We start from the raw sequence: 20,384 nt of genomic DNA, 5'->3' as shown, positions 1-20,384 counted from the left end.
TTTAAGGAGCACTTCAGGCAAATGGATCAAACACAAACTTTATGGCTGTGACATGCTCAACAGGATGTTGAGCCACAGAAAGTCTGGTTGCACTTCCTGTTATTAGTACGTGGGCCGTGGCCAAGTCGACAAGGTGCAGGCCCTGAGATTTTGTGATTTTAAAAATATATAACAGTAAAACAGAGGAGAATAAATGATGTGTCACTTCAAAGATGGAAAAATATAGTTTGTGAGGCTTATTTTTTGTTTTTTTTGGGAGGGGGGTGCGAGCGCTTCAGTCATCTGTGGATGAGGCAGGATGCATTAAATTCAATAAATCTCTATATATTTTATGTCGTCTCGCATATGTGACCGCTCTATTTTTAAATAAAAATTTATGCAAATTAAAAGGCCTTGATGTTGGGACACTTCATTCCATTTCACTTGCATTCATTTCTTTGTATTGATCTATATACTTGTGATATATATATATATATATATATACATATATTCTTTATATATATATATATATATATATATATATATACATATATAATTTTGTTTGTTTTATCATACCTCGCGTTATCGGTGTTTAAAACAAAAACAAAAGAGGAGGTCGTTGATTGGTTGTCAGACTCGGAAGCCCCTCCTCCTGGCCCCATGTAAACAAACCCACACTGGGCATGCGTCACTGCCGTAATGGAGGACCGTCTTTTCTATCTGGACTTCGCGTCTCTCTTTCTACTCCGCTAACTTGTGGCTTCAGAGGCCAAGTGACACGTCCACGTTGCTTCTCATGTAAGTAATTTTGGACGTTTTCGTGTGAGGTTTGCGCACGGAAAAGTGTGAGCAAAAGCAAGTTTTGCAGCGTAGAGAGACTCCAAGCAACAAGCTGTTTGCTAGTTGCGCTAACTTGCTAAGGGAGGGCAGCTGTCACTTTTCGGTGCGCTCACACCGCGACTCTTCCCCTTTAAGCGTTCAACTTTTCATACGCCGACGTACGTTTATTGCACACTTTAGAATGTTTGAAGTAGTCTCGATCTCTTCTGACGTTCGAGTTGATTTTATCCTCGCAACGCGAAGCGGGCTGTCCTAAACCATTAGCATGTTTAGCTAGCTAAATATTTTTCTGAGGAGCTTGGCTGTCACTGGGCCACAGTCGGTGAGAGACACGCCCTTCAGCCAATCGGAGACCGGCTTGATTTTAATTGGCCGGCTCAAGAAGGGGGGGCTCATTTCCAATTGGACGGCTTGGAAGTATTTTTGCGGCGTTTTATCAGCACCTAGTTTGCTTTTGTTATTCTTTTTATCGGAGGAACTTTTAGACTTTAACTTTATTTTACTTATGTCTGCAATACTCAGCAGTTTTGTTTGAAAAAAAAAACAAGAAAAACTCAGCTTCGTCTCGAGTGGGTCAAGTAGAAAAAAAATGCCGCCTTTCTTTACGACGGTACCGACTTACAACGTTTTGAGCTTTCAAAAAGCACACTAAACTAATTTGATCAGGCTTTCACTTAATACATTGTTTTTTTTTTCCATTGCATATTCATAAACAGTTTCAGTCACACTTGTCTTCATCTTTCATTTACTATAAAAGACACACACCGTTGGTGTTGTGCTGTCCTCCAAAGTGCCAATTTTGTGCCTGTAATTGACTTTTGCTCGCAAGTCAAAACAAACCCCCCAAAAAATGCTATTTGACAGCCTTGTTTTTTGGAAAAACTTTCAAGTGGTATATTTTCCAGCTTTCGGTAGAAAGTAAACATCCCACGATGAGCGGGGACTCGGCCCCCCAGACTGCGGCCCCCTGCAGGATCACGACGTTCACGCCATCTATGGAGGACTTCCGAGACTTCCGCCGCTATGTGGCCTACATGGAATCTCAGGGAGCGCATCGAGCCGGGATGGCCAAGGTAGGTGGAGCGGCCTTGTGGCCTCGCCGGACAAACGTCCTCCTGACATATTTCCTGGCACAGGTGATCCCGCCCAAAGGCTGGAGGCCGCGGAAGACGTACGATGACATGGACGAGCTGGTCATTCCCGCTCCCATCCAGCAGGTGGTGACGGGCCAGTCAGGCCTCTTCACGCAGTACAACATCCAGAAGAAGCCCATGACCGTGCAAGAGTTTCGCAAGACCTCCAACATGGACAAGTAAGTTTCACATAGAGTGAACTAAAGAAGAATAAGTCTTTAAAACATGTCATTTTGACATTGTAAATAAAACAATTTGTATTTTTGGGTGGCTAATACAGTATTTAGTTGAAACAACTTAATAACATGAATTATTGATTGTTTTTTTTTTATGTTATATTTGAACATAAACACTTGGCTGAACATGAAGGTGGAAGTTGTTTTTCTTTTTCCAGGTTCTGTCATCCACGCTATGTAAACTTTGACGAGCTGGAGCGCAAGTTCTGGAAGAATCTGACGTTTAATCCGCCGCTGTACGGAGCTGACGTCAGCGGGAGTCTCTACGACTCGGTGACTAGTCAGAGGGGGGTCGTTATGGACCTTGATCTTAAGCTCTTCCGGGTCCCGGTCTTGCTGAGCAATTTGTTTCTTCCCAGGACGTGAGTGAGTGGAACATCGGCCACCTGGACACCATCTTGGACACAGTGGAGCACGAGAGCGGCGTGAAGATTAAAGGAGTCAACACGCCTTATCTTTACTTTGGCATGTGGAAGGCCGCCTTTGCCTGGCACACGGAGGACATGGATCTATACAGCATCAACTTCTTGCACTTTGGCGAGCCCAAGTCCTGGTAATGTCAGCAAAAACCTCACTCGAAGCTCACTAGCTCCGCCTGGATTTTTATTTTATTTAATTTAATTTTTTATATTTTTCTGGGGGGGATTCAGCCCCTAAAGCTAGTTTGACTCAGCTGCATGGAATTTGGTAGACATGTCTGTCATGAGTAGCCCCACAAAAAAGTCCCACGCCCCAAATCCAAAATCCCGTATATTATTTGTTGTTCATGTTCTGATGTTCTGACCAGGTACGCCGTCCCGCCGGAACACGGGAGGAGATTGGAGCGCCTTGCCAAGGGTAGGTGCCCTCTTTCGTTTGATTTTGTCGTGAAAGAGGAATATGTTATTGTGACGTTTTTGCGCCTAGGTTTCTTTCCTGGCAACGCTCAAAGCTGCGAGGCCTTCTTGCGCCACAAGATGACTTTGATTTCGCCGTCCATCCTCAAGAAGTACGGAATTCCGTTTGAAAAGGTGAGACGCAACATGAAACCATTCCAGTGGGATTGTCCTGCAGTGTGCTGCGTTGCTCAAGCGTGTGTTTGCTAACGATGGGTGTGAATGGCGCAGGTGACGCAGGAAGCGGGCCAGTTCATTGTCACCTTCCCGTTCAGCTACCACGCCGGATTCAACCACGGCTTCAACTGCGCCGAGTCCACCAACTTTGCCATGCAGCGCTGGATCGACTACGGCAAACAAGCCACGCTGGTATGTCAGCTGTCTCACAAATATAAATTCAATAGGGAAAAAAAAATGTTTTGGACCTAACATTTTATTATTAGATTTTTATTTTACTGTTGCCAAAAGTTACAAATGTGGAATTTAATTTTTTTGAATCATTTTTAATTATTTAATTCATATCTGAAATCAAAACCATCGTTTTGATTTAAAAAAATGATTTAATTGTTTTGTTATTAATTAAATATTTTATTTATTTATTCAATCTTACATGAAATAACTTGTTGAAATGAAATAAAATTTAAAATGTCTATGGAATTCAGAACCTTACCTAAACATTTACTTTTTTATTTTTCATTGAGTCCAAAATCTTAATTCAGTCATAAAAAAGAAATTTGAATACTCATCCAATTTCATTTAATTTGATACATTTTAAGAATTCAGATTATTTTTTAAAATTAATTAAATGAAATAAAATTTTTAATTAATTTAAAAAAATCAAAACAGTCAACAAACTTTAAATGAACTATTCAAATTCCAAAACAAGTTATTTGAATAATTAATAAATTATAATCCTTCCAATTGGTGAATTTACGGTTTTTTTTAAATAGATATATTTTTTTCAACTTAAATATTAAATTAAACCAATGACTTTATTTTTTAAATTGAATTATTTAACATAATTTAGTGATTTTCCGTAATTGTGGAGTGTTAAGAAAATATAGTGATTTATTTGCTCTTGCAATCGTCAGTGCTCGTGCCGGCAGGACATGGTGAAGATTTCCATGGATGTGTTCGTGCGCAAGTTCCAGCCAGAGCGCTACAAGCTTTGGAAGGGTGGCAAGGACAACGCTCCCATTGACCACGGCAAGCCCACGCCAGAGGCCGCCATCTTCCAGAAGGATAGTCCGCCTCCCGATGACGGCGAGGGCGAGCGCGACCACTCGGTTGTCAGGTAAGATCGTATGTGGATGGTTGGCGTACGGCTACGACTTGACGGCCGTCTCCGCACCTCAGTCCGAAAGCTCAGACAGCCACCAAGCGACCGCTCGACCCCACCGAGGACGTCAAAGGCGATTCGGCCCAAGAGGAGGCGGAGCCAAAGAAGGCCAAGATGGAGGTTCCTGCCCGAGTCGAGCCAGAAGAGCAAGGTAATGCGCAGGAAATACGTCATATGGAATGTGTTGGAAAGAGTTTGTTTTTTTTAATTATTACATTTTCAATTTCATCCAGAATTGATTTTTTTAATTGTATTTTTTTAGTTTAAAAAAAAGCAAGACAAAAAAAAATATTAGAATTATTTATTTTTAGAATTAACTAAAATAAGATTGTTTCACTGATTTCTTTTTTTTTAAAATATAGTTAATACACTTCCATCTCATGAGCACTTTCATTGGAAAAGTAAAAAAAGCCAAAGGAAAAATAAATACTTGATAGTTCTCTATGAATAAAGTTGAGTTGATTTGTTAATATTTAGAAAATCCCCCCCCCCCAAAAAAAAAGTTTAAAAAAATATGAACCGTTTTTTTCTTTTTTTTTACATTTTCATTTATAATATCATTTATTTTTAGAAAATTTTCATTTTTAAATTTAATTTTTTTCACCTTAAATTGTTCATTAATCAAAACATTTACATTTTAACAAACGAGCACTTCAAGGAAACACACCCTTCGGAAAGAAAATGCTTTGATGCTTGTTGAATGAAGGATGAGAAGGTTTTTTTTCTTCTCCTTCTCCAGACCAGACAGTCAAATTGGAGTCCAAGTCTCAGAAGAAAGAAGAAATCGAGGAGGAGGAAGAAGAAAATCAGGTTGAGAGACAAGAAAGTGCCTCAAGGAAGGAGGAGCAGGTTGAGCCGACCGCAAACCACGTGCCCGCCGAGCCCGCTGAAGGCCACGTGGGCCCGCCTTGCTCTTTGGAGCCGGGCAGCGAGGAGCCCGAGCCACGCGGCGGTGGCGATGATCCCGAGCCGGCACATAAAGCGTTCCAGAGGACGCTGAGCCCCGCCGATGTCCTGCATGTGCACAGTTACGCCAAAGGAGACTACGCCGAGGAAGAGGCCGCGCCCAAAGTGGAAGATGGCGGCCGCGAAGACGTCAACAAAGTGAGTTTTAAATATGTGACCCATCTTTTTGGGGTCAATCTGAACAGTGACTTTCCCAGATGGTACCTGTATAAAAGGGGAGACGAGAAAAAAAAAAACTGTGAATGACAGTACAACTTGTGACCAGCAGGGGTCAGAAGAGGCTGGAGGCACCGCGGAGCAGAACGATCTGGGCCAGCTCCCCGGGCACCACCCGCTCATCAAGGACGGCCTCAGCAATGAAGGTGCGCCTGCAGAGAGGGAGCGCCAACTTTTTGTGCACGTGTTCCATTCCTCAGACGCGCTCGTGTGTGTCAGAAGTTCCAGATGAGGCGTCCCCTGTGGAGGAGGGGGGTCTGGAAGGGGAAGGCTGGGCCAAACATCTGGCCCACCTGTGGCAGAGTCGACCCCCCAACATGAAGAAGGAGCGCGAGTACAACCGGAGGGCAGGCTCCAAGCCGCCCTACTGCTCCGTGTGCTCGCTCTTCATCGCCTACCAGCAAGTACGCCGCATCCTCACCCTCAACCGTATTCTCGGCATCATCATCCCATTCTCTCTCTCTCTCTCTCTATTTGATATTTCAAGAGGAAGTAAGTTCTAGTTTTTTTTCCCCCCGTTTCCAGACGGTGGGCGTGAGCGGCGCCAATGCGCCCGTCTTGGCGGCAGGCGGGCACATGCGCACCAAGCCACTGATTCCGGAAACGTGCTTCGCCACCACCACCGAGGAAGACTCGGAGTGCGAGGAGCCGCCGGTGACGCCGCGTCTGGAGGACGACGGGACCAGCCTGCTGGTCAGCTGCTCGCACTGCAGCGTCCGCGTCCACGCCAGTCAGTCACGCCGCCGTCGCTGTCGCCGCCATCCGGACCTTCTTGAACGCCGCGCGCTCATCTTTTGCTGTTTGGTCCCCTTCAGGCTGTTATGGCGTCGATCCCGCCAGCGTCAGCAAGGAGTGGAAGTGCGCCCGCTGCAAAGCCAACGCCATGACTGAGGTCAGGACACTCGTCGGCGTGCACGTTAACATTTCACACCTTGACAAAGTGCACTGAAACACTGCTGAGAAAAAAAGGATTAAAAAAAAAAAAAAAATCACCAATATTTTCATAGTCAATTTTCTTTCAAGGAAAAGATAGATTATTTTAAGAATAAAGTCAAAATTTTGCACAATTAGTTTCATTGTTATGAGAAAAATAGTCGCAAAGTTACAGAACAAAATAATTTTTGTACTGTCATTTTTTTATTTAAAAAAACAAACAAAAAAAACTCCCTTGGTGACAAAATTAAAATGAAAATAACTGGCGCGCAAAACATGTTTATGGCTGCATTTGATTGTTTGAAAAGTTTTTTTGTGTGTGTGTGTGTATTTCAGAACTGCTGCTTGTGCTGTCTGCGGGGCGGCGCGCTGCAGAAGGCCAACAACAACAAGTAGGTGGTTTTGTTGTCCGATTAAAAACGCGCGGCCTAACGTTGGGGCCCGCTGCGGCAGGTGGGTGCACGTCCTTTGCGCGGTGGCCGTGCTGGAGGCTCGCTTCGTCAACATCATGGACAGAAGTCCCGTCGATCTGAGCGGCATCCCTCTGCAGAGATTCAAACTGGTGAGTGAGTCAATCGAAAATATTGTGCGGCGGTCCAAGTTTTGTTACGTGACCAAGCTTAGAACTTTCGTTTTTTTTAAAAAATATATTAAATGCCAATAATCCATTCCAGTCCTCTAAAAAAACATTTTTTGTGTGTTTGTAATGGAGAGAAAATTAGTGGCATTTTTTTTTAATACCTTTTTTGCTATTTGGGGCGTAATTCTACTGAGAACCACTAGATGGCATATCATTTGTTTGCCACTAAATTTGAGTAAAAACAGGAAGTAGGCTTATTTCAAGCACAGCCTTGTTTTTGCTGACGATTATTCAATGTACCTGAGTTAAAAACAAGCAATTGGAATTTAACTTGCAACACGGCAAAAAAGAAAGGGGGGGGGGGACGACCCGCATGATAACTGGCAATGTACAACGTCGCAGCATATGTGCGAGTTGGTCCTTTGTGATGTGTTCTCAGAAGTGTTACTACTGCAAGAAGCGCATGAAGAAAGCGTCGGGCTGCTGCGTGCAATGTTCGCACGGGCGCTGCCCCACCGCTTACCACCCGACGTGCGCGCAGGCCGCCGGCGTGCTCATGCAGCCCGACGACTGGCCCTTCGTCGTGCACGTCACTTGTTGTCGGCACAAAGGACCCGCGCACATCCAGGTAAGCGCGCACATTTTTAGTTTTTTTTTTTTTTTCATTTAGTCTGCCGTGGATGAAAATTTTATTCAAGACATGTTGCTATATTTTCTCTCTAGAGTCTTGACACGTATATATTTTCTAGATTATAGATTAATAATTATAATTCTTTTTTGTGGTATGTTTTCAAGGATAAAAAGTTTTATCTTTTTTTTTAAGATGTACATTCTTGAATAGTCATATTTTTTAATATTTTCAAGAATTAAAAAGGAACTTTTTTTTTCTAGAAAGAAACTCGTATATTTTCAACCAAAAAATTTATATTCTCGAGCGTAGTTATATATTCCCCCGAGTAAAAAAGTGGTGACATTTCGTACAAATAGTCAGTTTTTATTTAAGTTGTTTTCAAAATAAAAAAATAGTATAGGCTATTATCTCGAAAAAAATGTACAGTATATCCTTGAATGTTTTCCAATCAATTCTTATTTTATTTGAGATATTACAGAAAGAAAAATCCTCTGCTGGGTTTTCCCAACAATCACTTTCAATTTTGAAGCAAAATAAATTTTAGAGCACAAATTTCTGGCCAATAGTTGCTTTGCGGTCCATTTGAGCTCTCATGACCGGCCGTGTATCGTCTCGCCATGTGTCAGCGCAACAAGGCGGCCATGCAGGAACTGACGGTGGGCCAGAAAGTGATCTGCAAGCACAAGAATGGACGCTACTATCAGTGCGACGTGGTGCAGCTGTCCAAGGAAACTTTCTACCAGGTCAACTTCGACGACGGCTCCTTCAGCGACAACCTCTTCCCCGAGGACATCGTGGTGGGTTTTCCGTTCCCGTGCGTGCTGCGTACACACTTGAGTGCCGCAAAAGTGTCAACGTTTGCCGTGTGACCCGGCAGAGCCGCGACTGCGCCCAGCTGGGTCCGCCCCCTCAAGGTGAAGTGGTGCAAGTGCGCTGGACAGACGGCGTGGTGTACGGCGCAAAGTTTGTGGCGTTCCGTGTGGTCCAGATGTACCTGGTAGGAAATGATTTTGTGACCTTTAACCTCATATGTCAAATTTGGATTTTCAAAATTGTGTGCATGCAGGTGGAGTTTGAGGACGGCTCGCAGCTGACGACCAAGCGAGATGACGTCTACTCGCTGGATGAGGAGCTGCCCAAGAGGGTCAAGTCCAGGCTGGTGAGTGGTCGCGCACTTTGAACAAGATGGCGCCAAAGCATGACTTTTAGTACCATGCCCTACGCACGAAAACGCTGCCATCGGGAATGATAATTAGTTTCTGTTGTCTGAAAAAAAAATTGTTTTGGAGATACAACAAAAACGAGGTGCTAAAATTGTGACCGGGCGAAGGTTTGACATTTAGTGATCCTATCTGGAATATGGCCGCCGTGTTTGTGTGCAGTCCAAAGCGTCAGACATGCGCTTCGACGGCATCTTCGAGGGCAAGGAGATCATCCGGGAGTCCAAGAGGCAGCGAGTCATCAACTCGCGCTACCGCGGCGATTACATCGAACCCGTCATCTACAGAACTATCATGGAGTAGCCCACCAGGGCGGTGCCGTGACCGCTCCCACCATCAGGACCACTCTGGACCTTTTAAAAAAAAAAAAATGTTTTTAAATGACTTTTTCTATTCTTCCCAAACGGAGTCAGAGCAGTATTTTCAGAAAACTAGAACAAGTAAAAAAAAAAAAAAAAGGGCGGCAAAGTATTTCATTTCATCCACCTGACATTTGTTCCCGCGAATGTGTCTTCACGCCATTTTCATGCCTGTGACATCATCCACGTTCACAACCTCAGACATGACTTTCATTAAAATCATCTGCACATTTGTGGATTTGATATTCCCGTGACCAACTTGGAAGTCTGGCGAAGCAAATGTAGCGCATCTTTATGAGAAACTGCCTTTTTGCCCAAGAAAAGGTGAGATCCAAAAATCTTACGCTCGTTCTGCATGCACACTCTGCTTACCCAAAATGCAGCTGTGTGCATTTTGGGTTAACACACACACACACTCTCACACTTTTGTACTTTTTATGTCCCAACATTTGTCTGCTGAAATGGTTTTATTTTGTTTTTTTAAAACCTGTACTCGGTGCTTTTCAATGCCATTTTTACACACAAAATCCCAAAAGCTATTTGATTTTGTTCATTACCATGTTAGTTTTACCGCCTGCCTAGCTTGTCACTGCTACGTTTTTGAAAAAAAAAAAAAAATATATATATATATATTATATATAAAACTTCAATGACAGCAAGGCAATGAAACAAGCTATGCTAACGTAACCGTTTCATTCTACCGGTGTTTGTTTTTCTGAAGGAGTCATAGATGCTATTTTTTTCTACCACAAACAGAGATAAACCTAATAAAGATTTGACTTTTTAACGTCTTCCCTTCAACTTTGTAATTTAAGCGCATTTAACTTTTAGCAGGGCAGCTTGTGTAGTTTTGGTTGAGAGATTTATTCTTCTTTTTTTTTTTAAGGAAATGTTTTTTAAAAGATGTTTGTGTTTTGTGTGTAAATGTTAAGATACACTTCCAGATATTCAAGGATTTTGTAAAAGTTGAAGTAAAAAAAAAGAAATCTCTATATATATATAAAAAACTTCAGACCACTGTCTTTTTTTCCTCCAAGTGTTTTTTTTTTTTAACTGTAAGGCTGCAGCTCATTTCTTATGGAGGACTGAAAATGCCAAAATTAAATAAATACACCATGAAATGTTTAATTAAAATTGTCATTAATTAAATTTTTCATTTAATTATATGTGGAATTAAATAAATAAATATTTATTAAATCAATTAAATGTAAAAAAAATCGAAATAATGTTTTGTTTTTTAATTACGTATTTATTTTTTAATCAGAATTGGGTTTTTTTCAAATGCGTCTTGGGCCTCTTTCATACGTGGATATAAATATGTCTGCCATACAAAAAAAAAAAAACTTTACACAGCATTTACTCCAGAAGTGGCCACTATTTTATGAAATATTAAACATGATTGAAAATTATTGAGAGAAGTCAGTGATGGGATCAGTGTCTGCAGAGATGAAAATCGAGTATGCTCACTGCTGGCCCCAGCTAGCAAAACTCACCGCATAATTGATGCCCATTGAAATTGCATTAGAAAATATTTTTTTAAACCAATCATATATTATTATTGAACAAGTGGGGATATACCGGCAAGAAGTCGTTTTCATGAAAAAAAAAAAAAGGGCACAAATAGGTAAATCCGCAGATCCCTTCAAACACTTCATTAAAAGCAAAATGAGCACATGTGCTATTCCACAATCGCATTTACAATATTCAGTCCCCAAAAAGTAGCTGTCATCTCCACAAAAAGTTGTTCTACACAAAGCAGCATCCCACGGGGCGTCGCTCATTTGACGTCAAGCTTGACTTTGATGTTCATGGCGGCCAGCTCGGCCACAAAGTATCGGAAGACGTACGGCACGGACACAGAGTCTACCGAGTCGCTCTTGCCGCAGAGTGCGCAGATAGTGCGGCGGTGTCGCGTGGACGACCAGGAGGGCGGCGGCCTCTCCAGCAGCGGCGACAGCAAACTGCCGCAGTCCACGCAAACCTGCGCCACCGAGCGGTCGGAGCAGTTGAAGAGGCGGTCGTGCAGCAGGAAGGACGAGCCGTGTGCCAGCAAGGCGTCGCGCTCCATCTCGCCGAAGCGGATGCCGCCTTGGATGTTCCTGCCGCCCACCGGCTGGTTCGTGACTTTGTCGCGCGCTCCTGTCGTACGCACCTGCCAGATTAGACGTCACATTCAAAGCGTTCCAAACACATTTTGAATGAAATGCAAATGAGAGAAGCAAAACAAAACGTTTCGTGTTGAAGTTAAATGTTAAAATTAATGTTGATTTTAGTTTTTGCAAGCGCAGTACTTTTGCCTAATTTTATTCATATGATTTCAGTATTTATTTTTTTTAATTGGGGCTTGAGTGAATTGTAACACGACAAAACAATACAAAAAAAGTTTTGATTTCATGATTTCATCGATCATGTCGGAAAAGTTGAACCATGTGGCTAATACAACAGCGCGGCTTTTCTGTGGATTTTTCTTTCACCACTAGGGGCACTCTATAGTTCAGAAAATACACTAAATAAAAATAATTTTTTGGGGTTCTGTTTTAATTAATTCATTAATTAATTAACAAAATCGTTCTGTACATACAGTAAACAGCAAATTTTTGAAAACATAGAAAACTGCAGCTTACAGCCTGTTTTTTTTTCCCCTAAAAAAAGAGCTGCTGCAGCTTATATAAAGGTCTGGAAATTACGGTAATCGGTTGTCGGAATTGTTTTCTGCAAAAAAAAAAGAACATCTCGGCCGGGGCTGCGCATTTACCTGGAACTTGTCGGACACCATGTGCCTGAGCCTCTGGTAGTAAACCACGCCGATGAAGATGTCGGCCTCCAGCTCCAGGCCGCTGGTACCGCTGTAGAGGCGCTCGGTGCCGTAATAGTTGTAGCCGCCGGCCCGGAGCATCTCCCCGAAGTAGTCCAGCGCCGAGTTGTCCTCGGAGAAGGTGAAGGGCGTGGCGTCGTGGCTCAGGCCGTGCAGAGCGGCCGACTTGCCCGCCATGCTCTCGATCAGCATGCCGATGGTCATGCGCGACGGGAAGCCGTGCGGGTTGAACAGGATGTCGGGGGTGAGGCCGCTCTCGCTGAAGGGCATGTCCTCGGCGGGCCACAGGCGGCTCAGGATGCCCTTCTGGCCGTGGCGGCTGGCAAACTTGTCGCCGATGGTGGGGTTGCGCGGCACCCGCATGGTGATGCAAACGCGCTTGAAGGAGCCCGAGCCGGCGTCATTGCCGCAGATCTTGATGTTGTCCACCACGCACTCCTCGTGGCTCCTGCGGGGACAGCGGACAGACCAAGACCTTAACTTGATGTGCTTTTGAGCTAAAGGATACATTTTTTGGTTAGGGGATATATTTGGAGAGAAGTGATTCCGTTTGTTTGCTTTGACTTGACATGTGAAAAGTGATTTTCTGCTGAATGTGAATTTAAAAAGCAAAGATTGCTGACTTTTTCCAAGCAAAACAAAATGATTTTTGGTGCACTGCATCATCCTATGAGCATATATTGGCAAGTTAATAGGATAACAAGAAAGTCCTTATCGCGACCTTTAAAATGAGGTACGACATGATGGAGTTTATCGTAACTTTCGATTCTACGTCATACTTTTGTCTGGGCGATGTCTGGAGATGATTATTATGACGATATCGTAACTTTTGAGAGAATAATAAAGATTTGAAAAGTCCTTTTCGAGGCCGTTAATTTGAGGTATTGCTTGGTGTCGATTGTGGCAAACTGATTTTTGACACAAAATTTTAAAAAACGCACATTTTTTTGCAGTGACCGTGAAGGTGACATTTTGACCTTTCCAAGAGCTTGTAATTTCGTAAACCAAAAGTGTCACGAGAACGCACTTGTAGAAGGAGACGAAGGCCTGGCCGGTGTTCAGGTTGATGTAGCTGTAGAAGGGGTCGCCGTAGCGTAGCATGGCGCCCACCAGCGGAAGTCCGTCGGCGTCCAGTTGGTCGTTGACCTTGGGGTCACCCGGTTTGGCCCCGAACACCACGCCCTCCTGCCCCCGCGCCCGGTCAGCCAGGTCCACCATTTCCGTCTTGTAGATGCAGCCGTGAGCGAAGCCGCGCTCCCATGACGACTTGTTCACGATCTGGCCAGTGGGGGGGCGACGAAAACAATAAATAAATCAGTAAGGAACGAGTAAATGACTCCTTGTTACCGAATGACAACAAATTAATTTTTATATACTGAGAAAAACCACATATTTGTGGTTTGGTACTTTGGTAGGAACTCTGTCGACGTGATTTTTTGTTTTCCACTGACCATGGCGTCCTCCATGTCGTAGCCGCTGTAGGAGATGACGGCCACCACGGCGTTGGTGCCGCTCGGGTAGTTGTCCAGCTGGTAGCGGTCGTACATGGACGGGCGCACCAGCGGACTCTGCGGCGTCTGCAGCCGGTACAACTTGTTGTCCGAGCGCTCCCGGAAGGCGTGAAGGGGGAAGCCCATCGTCTGCTTACCTGGAGACCGCCGCGGAGTCACACGGTCACGATCGGGAAACGCTCGCCCGTGCGCGATTTCGCCACTCACCCATTTGGCACTGGTACATGTTTCTGGGACTCTGGTTGTGGTCCGAGTAGGGGATGAAGCTGGCCACCACGCTGAGCATGCTGTGCGGGAAGAGTTCTTGGTGGCTGCTGACGTCCGCCACCACCTCCGCCTCCATCACGGCCACGTCGATGTAAAGCTGCCAGAGCAACCGCAAATGTCAAACGGCCCGTTTTGGGGTTTTGCTTGCTGTCGACTACCTGCTCGAAGGTTCCGATGAGCTCCTGTTTGCCGAGCGCCAGGTTGCGCACGGGACGCACCATGCGGCACGGCGTGGTGAACAGGAACAGGCCCGGGTACAAGCTGGCTTTGCCCGTCTTGGGCACCAAGACGATCTCGATCCAAGGAGGAACTTTCTTCTCCTGTAGAACCTGGCGGAACGTAGCGCTCAGTTGGATTTACGAAGAACGGACGAAAATTCACAATAAACTTTCCAGACGAGGAAGATGATGTTCAGGGGCGGAGCTATGCCGTGGTCACTCTGGAGCCAGATATCAAAGATGAAGCGAAGTTGGCGTACCTTGAATCTGCGCAGCGAGTCCACCAGGCCGGGGGCCACGCGGGCCTCCACCCAGCCCACCATGGCGCCGTCCAGCAGGACCGGGTAGCAGTCGGCGAAGTGCCCGGCGGGGGCGCTGTCGGCCGGGGCCACGCCCAGCGAGCACAGGAGGGCGGGCAGCCCCGCGGTGGGCGTGGACACCGACACCACCTGGCAGCTGGCCGTCATGTGATTCATGAGGCCGCAGGGCTCGCCGTCGGGCGTGTGCACGGGACACAGGAAGCCCCAGGACTCGGGCAGCAGCTTGCGCACCGACGTGGTGCGCATCCGGGTGAAGGCGGCGCCGCGGTGCACGCAGCGGAAGTGCGACAGGTAGCGGATGAAGTTGAGCTTGTCGGCGACCACGCACAAGCCCGTGCTCTGCAGTATGCCCAGACCTGACCAGCGGCGGGACAAAATCGACAAACCTCTGTGAAACCAGCATTCAAGCCCATCTGAAAGCCCAACTGGCTCTTGAAACCCTAACCTGGAACCTAACAACCATTTTTTGAAATCCTAACCACTTCTTGAAATTCTAACTTGGAAACCTCGCCCCATTTTCAAACCATAATTTGAAGCCCTTCCCTCTGACAGAAACCTTAACTTTGTGTTGCAATTCTAATTTGAAACCTCAATCGTCTTGAAACCTTACTTTAATTCAAACGCGAACCATACTTTTAAATCCAAAGTTAAAACCCTAATCCTGTCTTGAAACCTTAACATCTTCATTTCGAACAATAACCACGACGTGAATCCAGCCTTAAACCCTAACCGAAACCAACTATGTCTTCAAACCTTAATGCTGTGTCACAATTTCAAACCTTACCCACTTTGACACATTACCCACTTCTTGAAACCCAAAACCTGGCTTGAAACCCGATTTTGAAATCCTCAATTTTGTTGGAAACCATAACCATGTCTTAAGACCCGGACTAAAAACCCTAACATTGTTTCAAATCCTTAATTTGAGAACCTTACTCTGTCTTGCCTTTGGTTAAAACCCTAACTCTTCTCTTGAAGCTCCACTTGGAAACCTTCACCCTGTTTTGAAACCAGAACTTTGTCTCGAAGCGCTCACCCTTGTCTCAAAGTTTACTTGCAAAGCTTCTCCATGACTCGACGTTTGAATTTGAAAGCCTTTCTTTTTGTTTGAGAGCCTGACCCTGTCTTGAAACCCTAACCCCGTCTCTACTTTGCAAGCCCGATCCGGAAGGCGACGCTGACCCGTCTTGGAGCTGAGGTTGCCGGTGGCCAGCAGGTACTCGAAGGGTTTGGTGAGGTCACTTCCCAGGTTGAACATCTTGATGAGGTTTTCCGCCGTCCAGCCGCCCTTCAGACGATGTAATCGCTTCTCCATCGCCGTCTTGACCGACACCAGCCACGCCGACATCTTCTCCTGCCGCACCGCAACGCAACACACAGCGCACGGGACGTCACGCACGCACACACGGATAGGCCGCTTTTCTTTTTTTGGGCTTTCTTTTCTAATAGCTTGTAATGATTGAAGGTGTGTGTGTGTGTGTGTGTTAGTTTATATGCATTATGGGGTCATCCACCTGAATACACACCACACTGCAGGGACATTTTGAATTAATAATTCGGACAACGCTATAATGTTTCTAAGGGTGTAGAATGCTAAAATTCCAACTTTTAGCCCATGTCCCTATAAACCATAATAACATGAATGTTGTGTATTATTGTGTATGACAAAACGCCTCTGTAGGCAGGACCTGGTATTGCAGCCCCTAATGAATTATTCACATGGTGTATATTTCACAGCTTTTGATTGGCTGGTGGTCAACTGTCCCCACAATTAAGTTTTTGTTAATCAAAATGCTGTGTGTTAGCGTGTTCTGACCTTGAGGAACATGAGGTAAAGCTGTCCCGGCGTGAGGAGCTCCTGGCAGGCGATGCCGTCCGGGTTCTCCTCCAGGCTCTCCTGCTTGGCGAAGCTGCACAGCTTGCGGCACATCAGGCACAGCAGCCGGAACTTCTCCAGGGCCGTCCGCAGGTGGATGCAGATGCACTCGCTGCGGGAACACGCAGGTGTTAGGAGAGGCCGCGTCGCTGTTGCCGTGGCAACGCGGGCACATGCGGACGGGCGGGAGGGGGGGGGGGGCGTACTCCAGCAGGAACTCGGCGCACTGCGGGCCGGTGTACCACTCGGGCAGGTTGAGTTTGACGCGGAAGCGTTGGCCCAGGTAGTCGAGGACTTTGGAGCGCGACGTGCAGCCCTGCTCCGACACCAAGCGCAGCATCTCGCAGGCGCAGCTGCGGTACATCGAGTTCTCCTCCGCGCCTTTGATCAGCTCTGAGAAAATCTCGGCGTCGCTCAGGTCCACCAGAGCCTGCACGGAGACAAAAACAACGCATTTGAAATCTGAAAGCCTTACCCCGGGCTTGAAACCCTACCTTGAAACAAACTTTCACTTGAAACCACGACATAGTTTCAAAACTTAAATAAATAAATTAATAAAATCTCGAAACCCTACTTAGACAATCAAACACCAAACAAAACCAGAACGCCGTCTTTTCATATTGTGTCTCATTTCAAATCCTTGCCCTCGCTTGAAACCTTAATCTGAAAACCCAACCCCCGTTCAGAAGGAGAAGCGTGTCAAAACATTTTGTCGCGTACCTTCAGCGCGAAGCCAAGCGGCAGAAAGAAAAGTTCCTTCTGGTAGATGAAATTGAGCATGACGGTTCCGTTCTCCAGGTAGTGAAGGTTCATGTTGACCGCCGTGTGCTCCTCCTTCACGCAGTGCATGGACAAACCTGCCACGAGACGGCGTGAAAACATGGCAGGGACGAGACAATAAAGACCCTTTAACGCTGACTCGCAAAAAAAAAAAAAAAAAAAAAAAGGAGACATTTTCTCTGCAATGTTTGCGTGGCAAGTCCTAATGCAGAGTCGATCCAGCAAAAAATACTATCAGAGTTTACAGAGACAAGATAGCGTGAAACGGTATAAAATAACCTGGGCGACCGTGTGAAGATTCATTTCAGTGCACGGTGACTTTTTCTGCCCTGTTGTGTTTGGATAATTTTCCACATCACCCCAAATGTCATCTAATTGTGCAAATTATACAATTTGATGGGTGATGGTGTGAAAAGATGCAGGGACACCTATCCGATGTGAAAGGGTCCGAAAAGAGGAAAGTGTTTACCATACTGCGTGTATCCCTGGCCTCGACTCTTCCACTTGGGTCGGGACATGGCGATGGGGTAGTTCCGCCGGGGCATGATCAGCAGGCGGATCACCTTCTCGATGCCGTTCACGATGAAGTAGCCGCCCATTTCCTTAACGCAGCGCAGATGTAAACCTCAACTTTCATTTGAAACCCAAAACCAAGGCTTCAAACCGCATTTTGAGTTTTAGACCCTAATCTTGACTTGAAATTTTAATTTAAAAAGCTTGACCTTAACCTTACCTCGGCCTCCTCGTGGTGTTGCACGAGCTGCTGCGGCGTCAGTCCGTGCAGGTTACACAATTTGGACTTGACCATGATGGGAATGTGCCCCAGCACCTGCTTGATGATCCCTTTAGGGACGCCGTCCAGCGACCAGCTCACGTCCGCCTGGATGCATGAAAACAACCAAAAAATAAGTAAGGCCCTCCACCGGTGAATCGGCCTCCTGTTAAAATCTTTTTCCGATTTTTTTTCCCAGCTTTATGCCAATGTCGCTGTCCGGCGGCGCCCACATCACTCACCACTATCTTGCCCTTGTACGAGCCCCGCCTGCCACGACACTCCGCCGGGAAGACCCTCATCTCGCGGCACACGTTGCCCTTGGACACGGTCGGCGGGTGCACGGCGGCATCCACAAAGGTCAGGCCGATGCGCTCGCCCTTCAGCATGAACTCCAGCGGCGGGATGGCCTGAAGACACGCCCACAGTCGCTTCATTAGGTACAGCGCAGCTTCACACAGCAACGCGGACGCTGGCGTGCATTTAAAACTCCAACCATGGGTTGAAACCTTATCATAAAAGAATTCCTTGAATCCCTGATTCGAAAACCAGCCCCAGGGTAGAAAAAACATGAAATTAGAAACCCTATTGTGAAAACCTAGAGCACCTAAGCTTTGCTTGAAACGCTAATTTGAATCCGAAACACAACTCTAAACAACAATTTGAAACCCACCAAATTGTACATTTTGTTTTGGTTATAGATGTAAGGATTAGGTGATGTAACTTTGATAAATAAGGTCTCAAAAAATACATAAATAAATGGGGGGGAGGGAGAGGGAGACTGTGTATCCGCACAATAATAAACCGCGTAAAATGACGACTGTCAATCAAAAGCGAGCATTACGCTCTTTCTACAAGTGTTGGATCAGTCCTTTATAAACAAATAGTAGAACGCGAATATACAAATCTGTGCATATTATTACTTGTTTCTGGTGTTTCTAAGAGTTTATCGAGTTAAGTGTGTGCGACCTGCACGACGCGGTTGAGTCCTTCGCCGAGGGCCAGGTCGAAGGAGTCAAGGTGAGCTTTGACCAAATCCTGCACAGCGCTACATTGGCTCTCTTTGAGCACGCCGAAGTTTCCGTCACTCAGGTTCTTTAAGCTCGGACTTTTGGCCACATCGTCCCATTCTTCTGAGGTGGCCATGCTTGTTTACCACACGTGCGAGCTCGACCCGGAAGTGGCGCCGACGGAAGCTCACAGTTGTCTACGCCCTCTGCTAACGTCAAAAGTAAACTTATTTATAATACAACGGTTTTAGTTGTACAAATTAGACATTTTAAAAAGTTGTTTTTTAAAGTAAATATACAATTTTTAATTCTTTACGAGCGTTTACTACACTTTTTATGTTGGTATTTCAACTTGATAGAATGTCCCAATGCATTTGCCGTCCATGCTTCTACGCCATTACGGAAGTCGAATGTCTCCTTTGCTACAAATAAAAACAATTAAAAAAAATAAAGTCTCCTGTGTTTCTCGGATTTTCTCGTTACGTTATATTGTAAAAACTATTCCAGCAAAACCGAATAACAGCATAACTTGCGTTTTCAATATTGAGATCACGAGATCATTCGCATGTTTGTTAGGCACAAAAACACGATGTAATAAATGACTAACACACTTTGATGAAATCATATATCTGGGAAATACGACAACTTTATTAGGAAACGAAGAAGTCTGACATGACTAACAACCTTCTACACGATGTTACCACTTGATTGTCAACAATTTCTTTTAAACCACAAGATGGCGGTAATGTACAAAAGAAAAGGAAGCTGTGGAGACCCCACTGTGACTTAAGCGATGACTTCTTATTTTAGAATATTATTATTTTTACTATAAATAGTAGTCCGCTGTTGTTGCTGTATTTGCGTTAGTGTCATTTAGGTGTTATATTTAAAACCGAGGAGTAAAATTTTATTTCTATCCAATTATTCAAGAACAGGACATGATTTCAATTTGGGCCGTGAAGAAATTGTACAAACCAACTGCTTATGGATCAGTTTCTGGTTTGGTACATGTTGGTCAAATTAAGCAAAAATAAAAATTATTGTTTTCCAAAGTAAAATCAGATGTTTGCACGTCTTTAAAAACACAAATCTAAGCAGTCTTCTTTCATGGAGGACTACAGAAATGTATTCTCGAGAGACTGAAATTCTGCAGATTTGGACAATTTTTAAACATCATTCGCTTATCAAAATAATGTTGGCTAATTTGCTAATCGAATAGTTGTTGATTAATCGTTGCCGCTCTTATCCAAAACGTTTTCTGATGGCATCAAGACGCGTGACATTATTGCAGCTTCGCACGTCGTCGCCCGTAGCGACGTTAGCGAGCGTGTTGCTTCAAGTAGCGAGTCGTCAACATTCCACAGAAAGCTTGCCATGATGATGAATTATAATTGATACAGCAGACACACGCACACGGAGACCCTATTTTTTTCTTGTTCGTCTCTCATCGTAATGTTTTTTTTAATCAACGCACATCTCCCGGGAAACTCCTTCTGCTCGGCGCGTTC

At 45.0% G+C, this 20,384-nt stretch overlaps 2 protein-coding genes across 5 annotated transcripts; one reads left to right on the top strand and one right to left on the bottom strand.

Annotated features, from left to right (window-relative positions):
- Nucleotides 1-653: 653 nt before the first annotated feature.
- Nucleotides 654-9,319, top strand: kdm4aa (lysine (K)-specific demethylase 4A, genome duplicate a). Of its 4 annotated transcripts, none has more exons than XM_088312669.1 (22): nucleotides 654-777; nucleotides 1,725-1,892; nucleotides 1,956-2,131; nucleotides 2,347-2,461; nucleotides 2,548-2,741; nucleotides 2,976-3,025; nucleotides 3,095-3,198; nucleotides 3,295-3,432; nucleotides 4,155-4,357; nucleotides 4,420-4,553; nucleotides 5,142-5,506; nucleotides 5,637-5,730; nucleotides 5,807-5,988; nucleotides 6,110-6,314; nucleotides 6,400-6,476; nucleotides 6,854-6,909; nucleotides 6,971-7,079; nucleotides 7,537-7,725; nucleotides 8,355-8,525; nucleotides 8,606-8,725; nucleotides 8,795-8,887; nucleotides 9,111-9,319. In XM_088312669.1, exons 2-22 carry the CDS (start codon nucleotides 1,752-1,754, stop codon nucleotides 9,249-9,251), a joined length of 3,057 nt encoding a protein of 1,018 aa, XP_088168795.1. In that variant the 5' UTR covers nucleotides 654-777; nucleotides 1,725-1,751; the 3' UTR covers nucleotides 9,252-9,319. The 4 variants fall into 4 exon arrangements, with proteins under 4 accessions (XP_088168795.1, XP_088168793.1, XP_088168794.1 ...); XM_088312667.1 differs by having other exon boundaries at nucleotides 5,804-5,988; XM_088312668.1 differs by having other exon boundaries at nucleotides 5,634-5,730.
- A 1,343-nt stretch (nucleotides 9,320-10,662) lies between these two features.
- On the bottom strand, nucleotides 10,663-19,061 carry polr1b (RNA polymerase I subunit B). The gene is made up of 15 exons (XM_088312665.1): nucleotides 18,836-19,061; nucleotides 18,109-18,276; nucleotides 17,828-17,974; nucleotides 17,564-17,696; nucleotides 17,035-17,171; nucleotides 16,521-16,744; nucleotides 16,255-16,426; nucleotides 15,621-15,792; nucleotides 14,379-14,794; nucleotides 14,059-14,229; nucleotides 13,841-13,997; nucleotides 13,574-13,770; nucleotides 13,150-13,400; nucleotides 12,063-12,570; nucleotides 10,663-11,459 (listed from the first exon to the last, which is right to left on the bottom strand). Exons 1-15 carry the CDS (start codon nucleotides 19,010-19,012, stop codon nucleotides 11,085-11,087), a joined length of 3,405 nt encoding a protein of 1,134 aa, XP_088168791.1. The 5' UTR covers nucleotides 19,013-19,061; the 3' UTR covers nucleotides 10,663-11,084.
- Nucleotides 19,062-20,384: the final 1,323 nt, after the last annotated feature.

This window comes from Idiotropiscis lumnitzeri, chromosome 13 (genome assembly GCF_059441095.1).
Source record: "Idiotropiscis lumnitzeri isolate Australia: NSW breed Sydney's pygmy pipehorse chromosome 13, RoL_Ilum_1.0, whole genome shotgun sequence".
Lineage (NCBI taxonomy): Eukaryota > Metazoa > Chordata > Actinopteri > Syngnathiformes > Syngnathidae > Idiotropiscis > Idiotropiscis lumnitzeri.
This window is presented reverse-complemented; position numbering and strand designations above follow the sequence as displayed.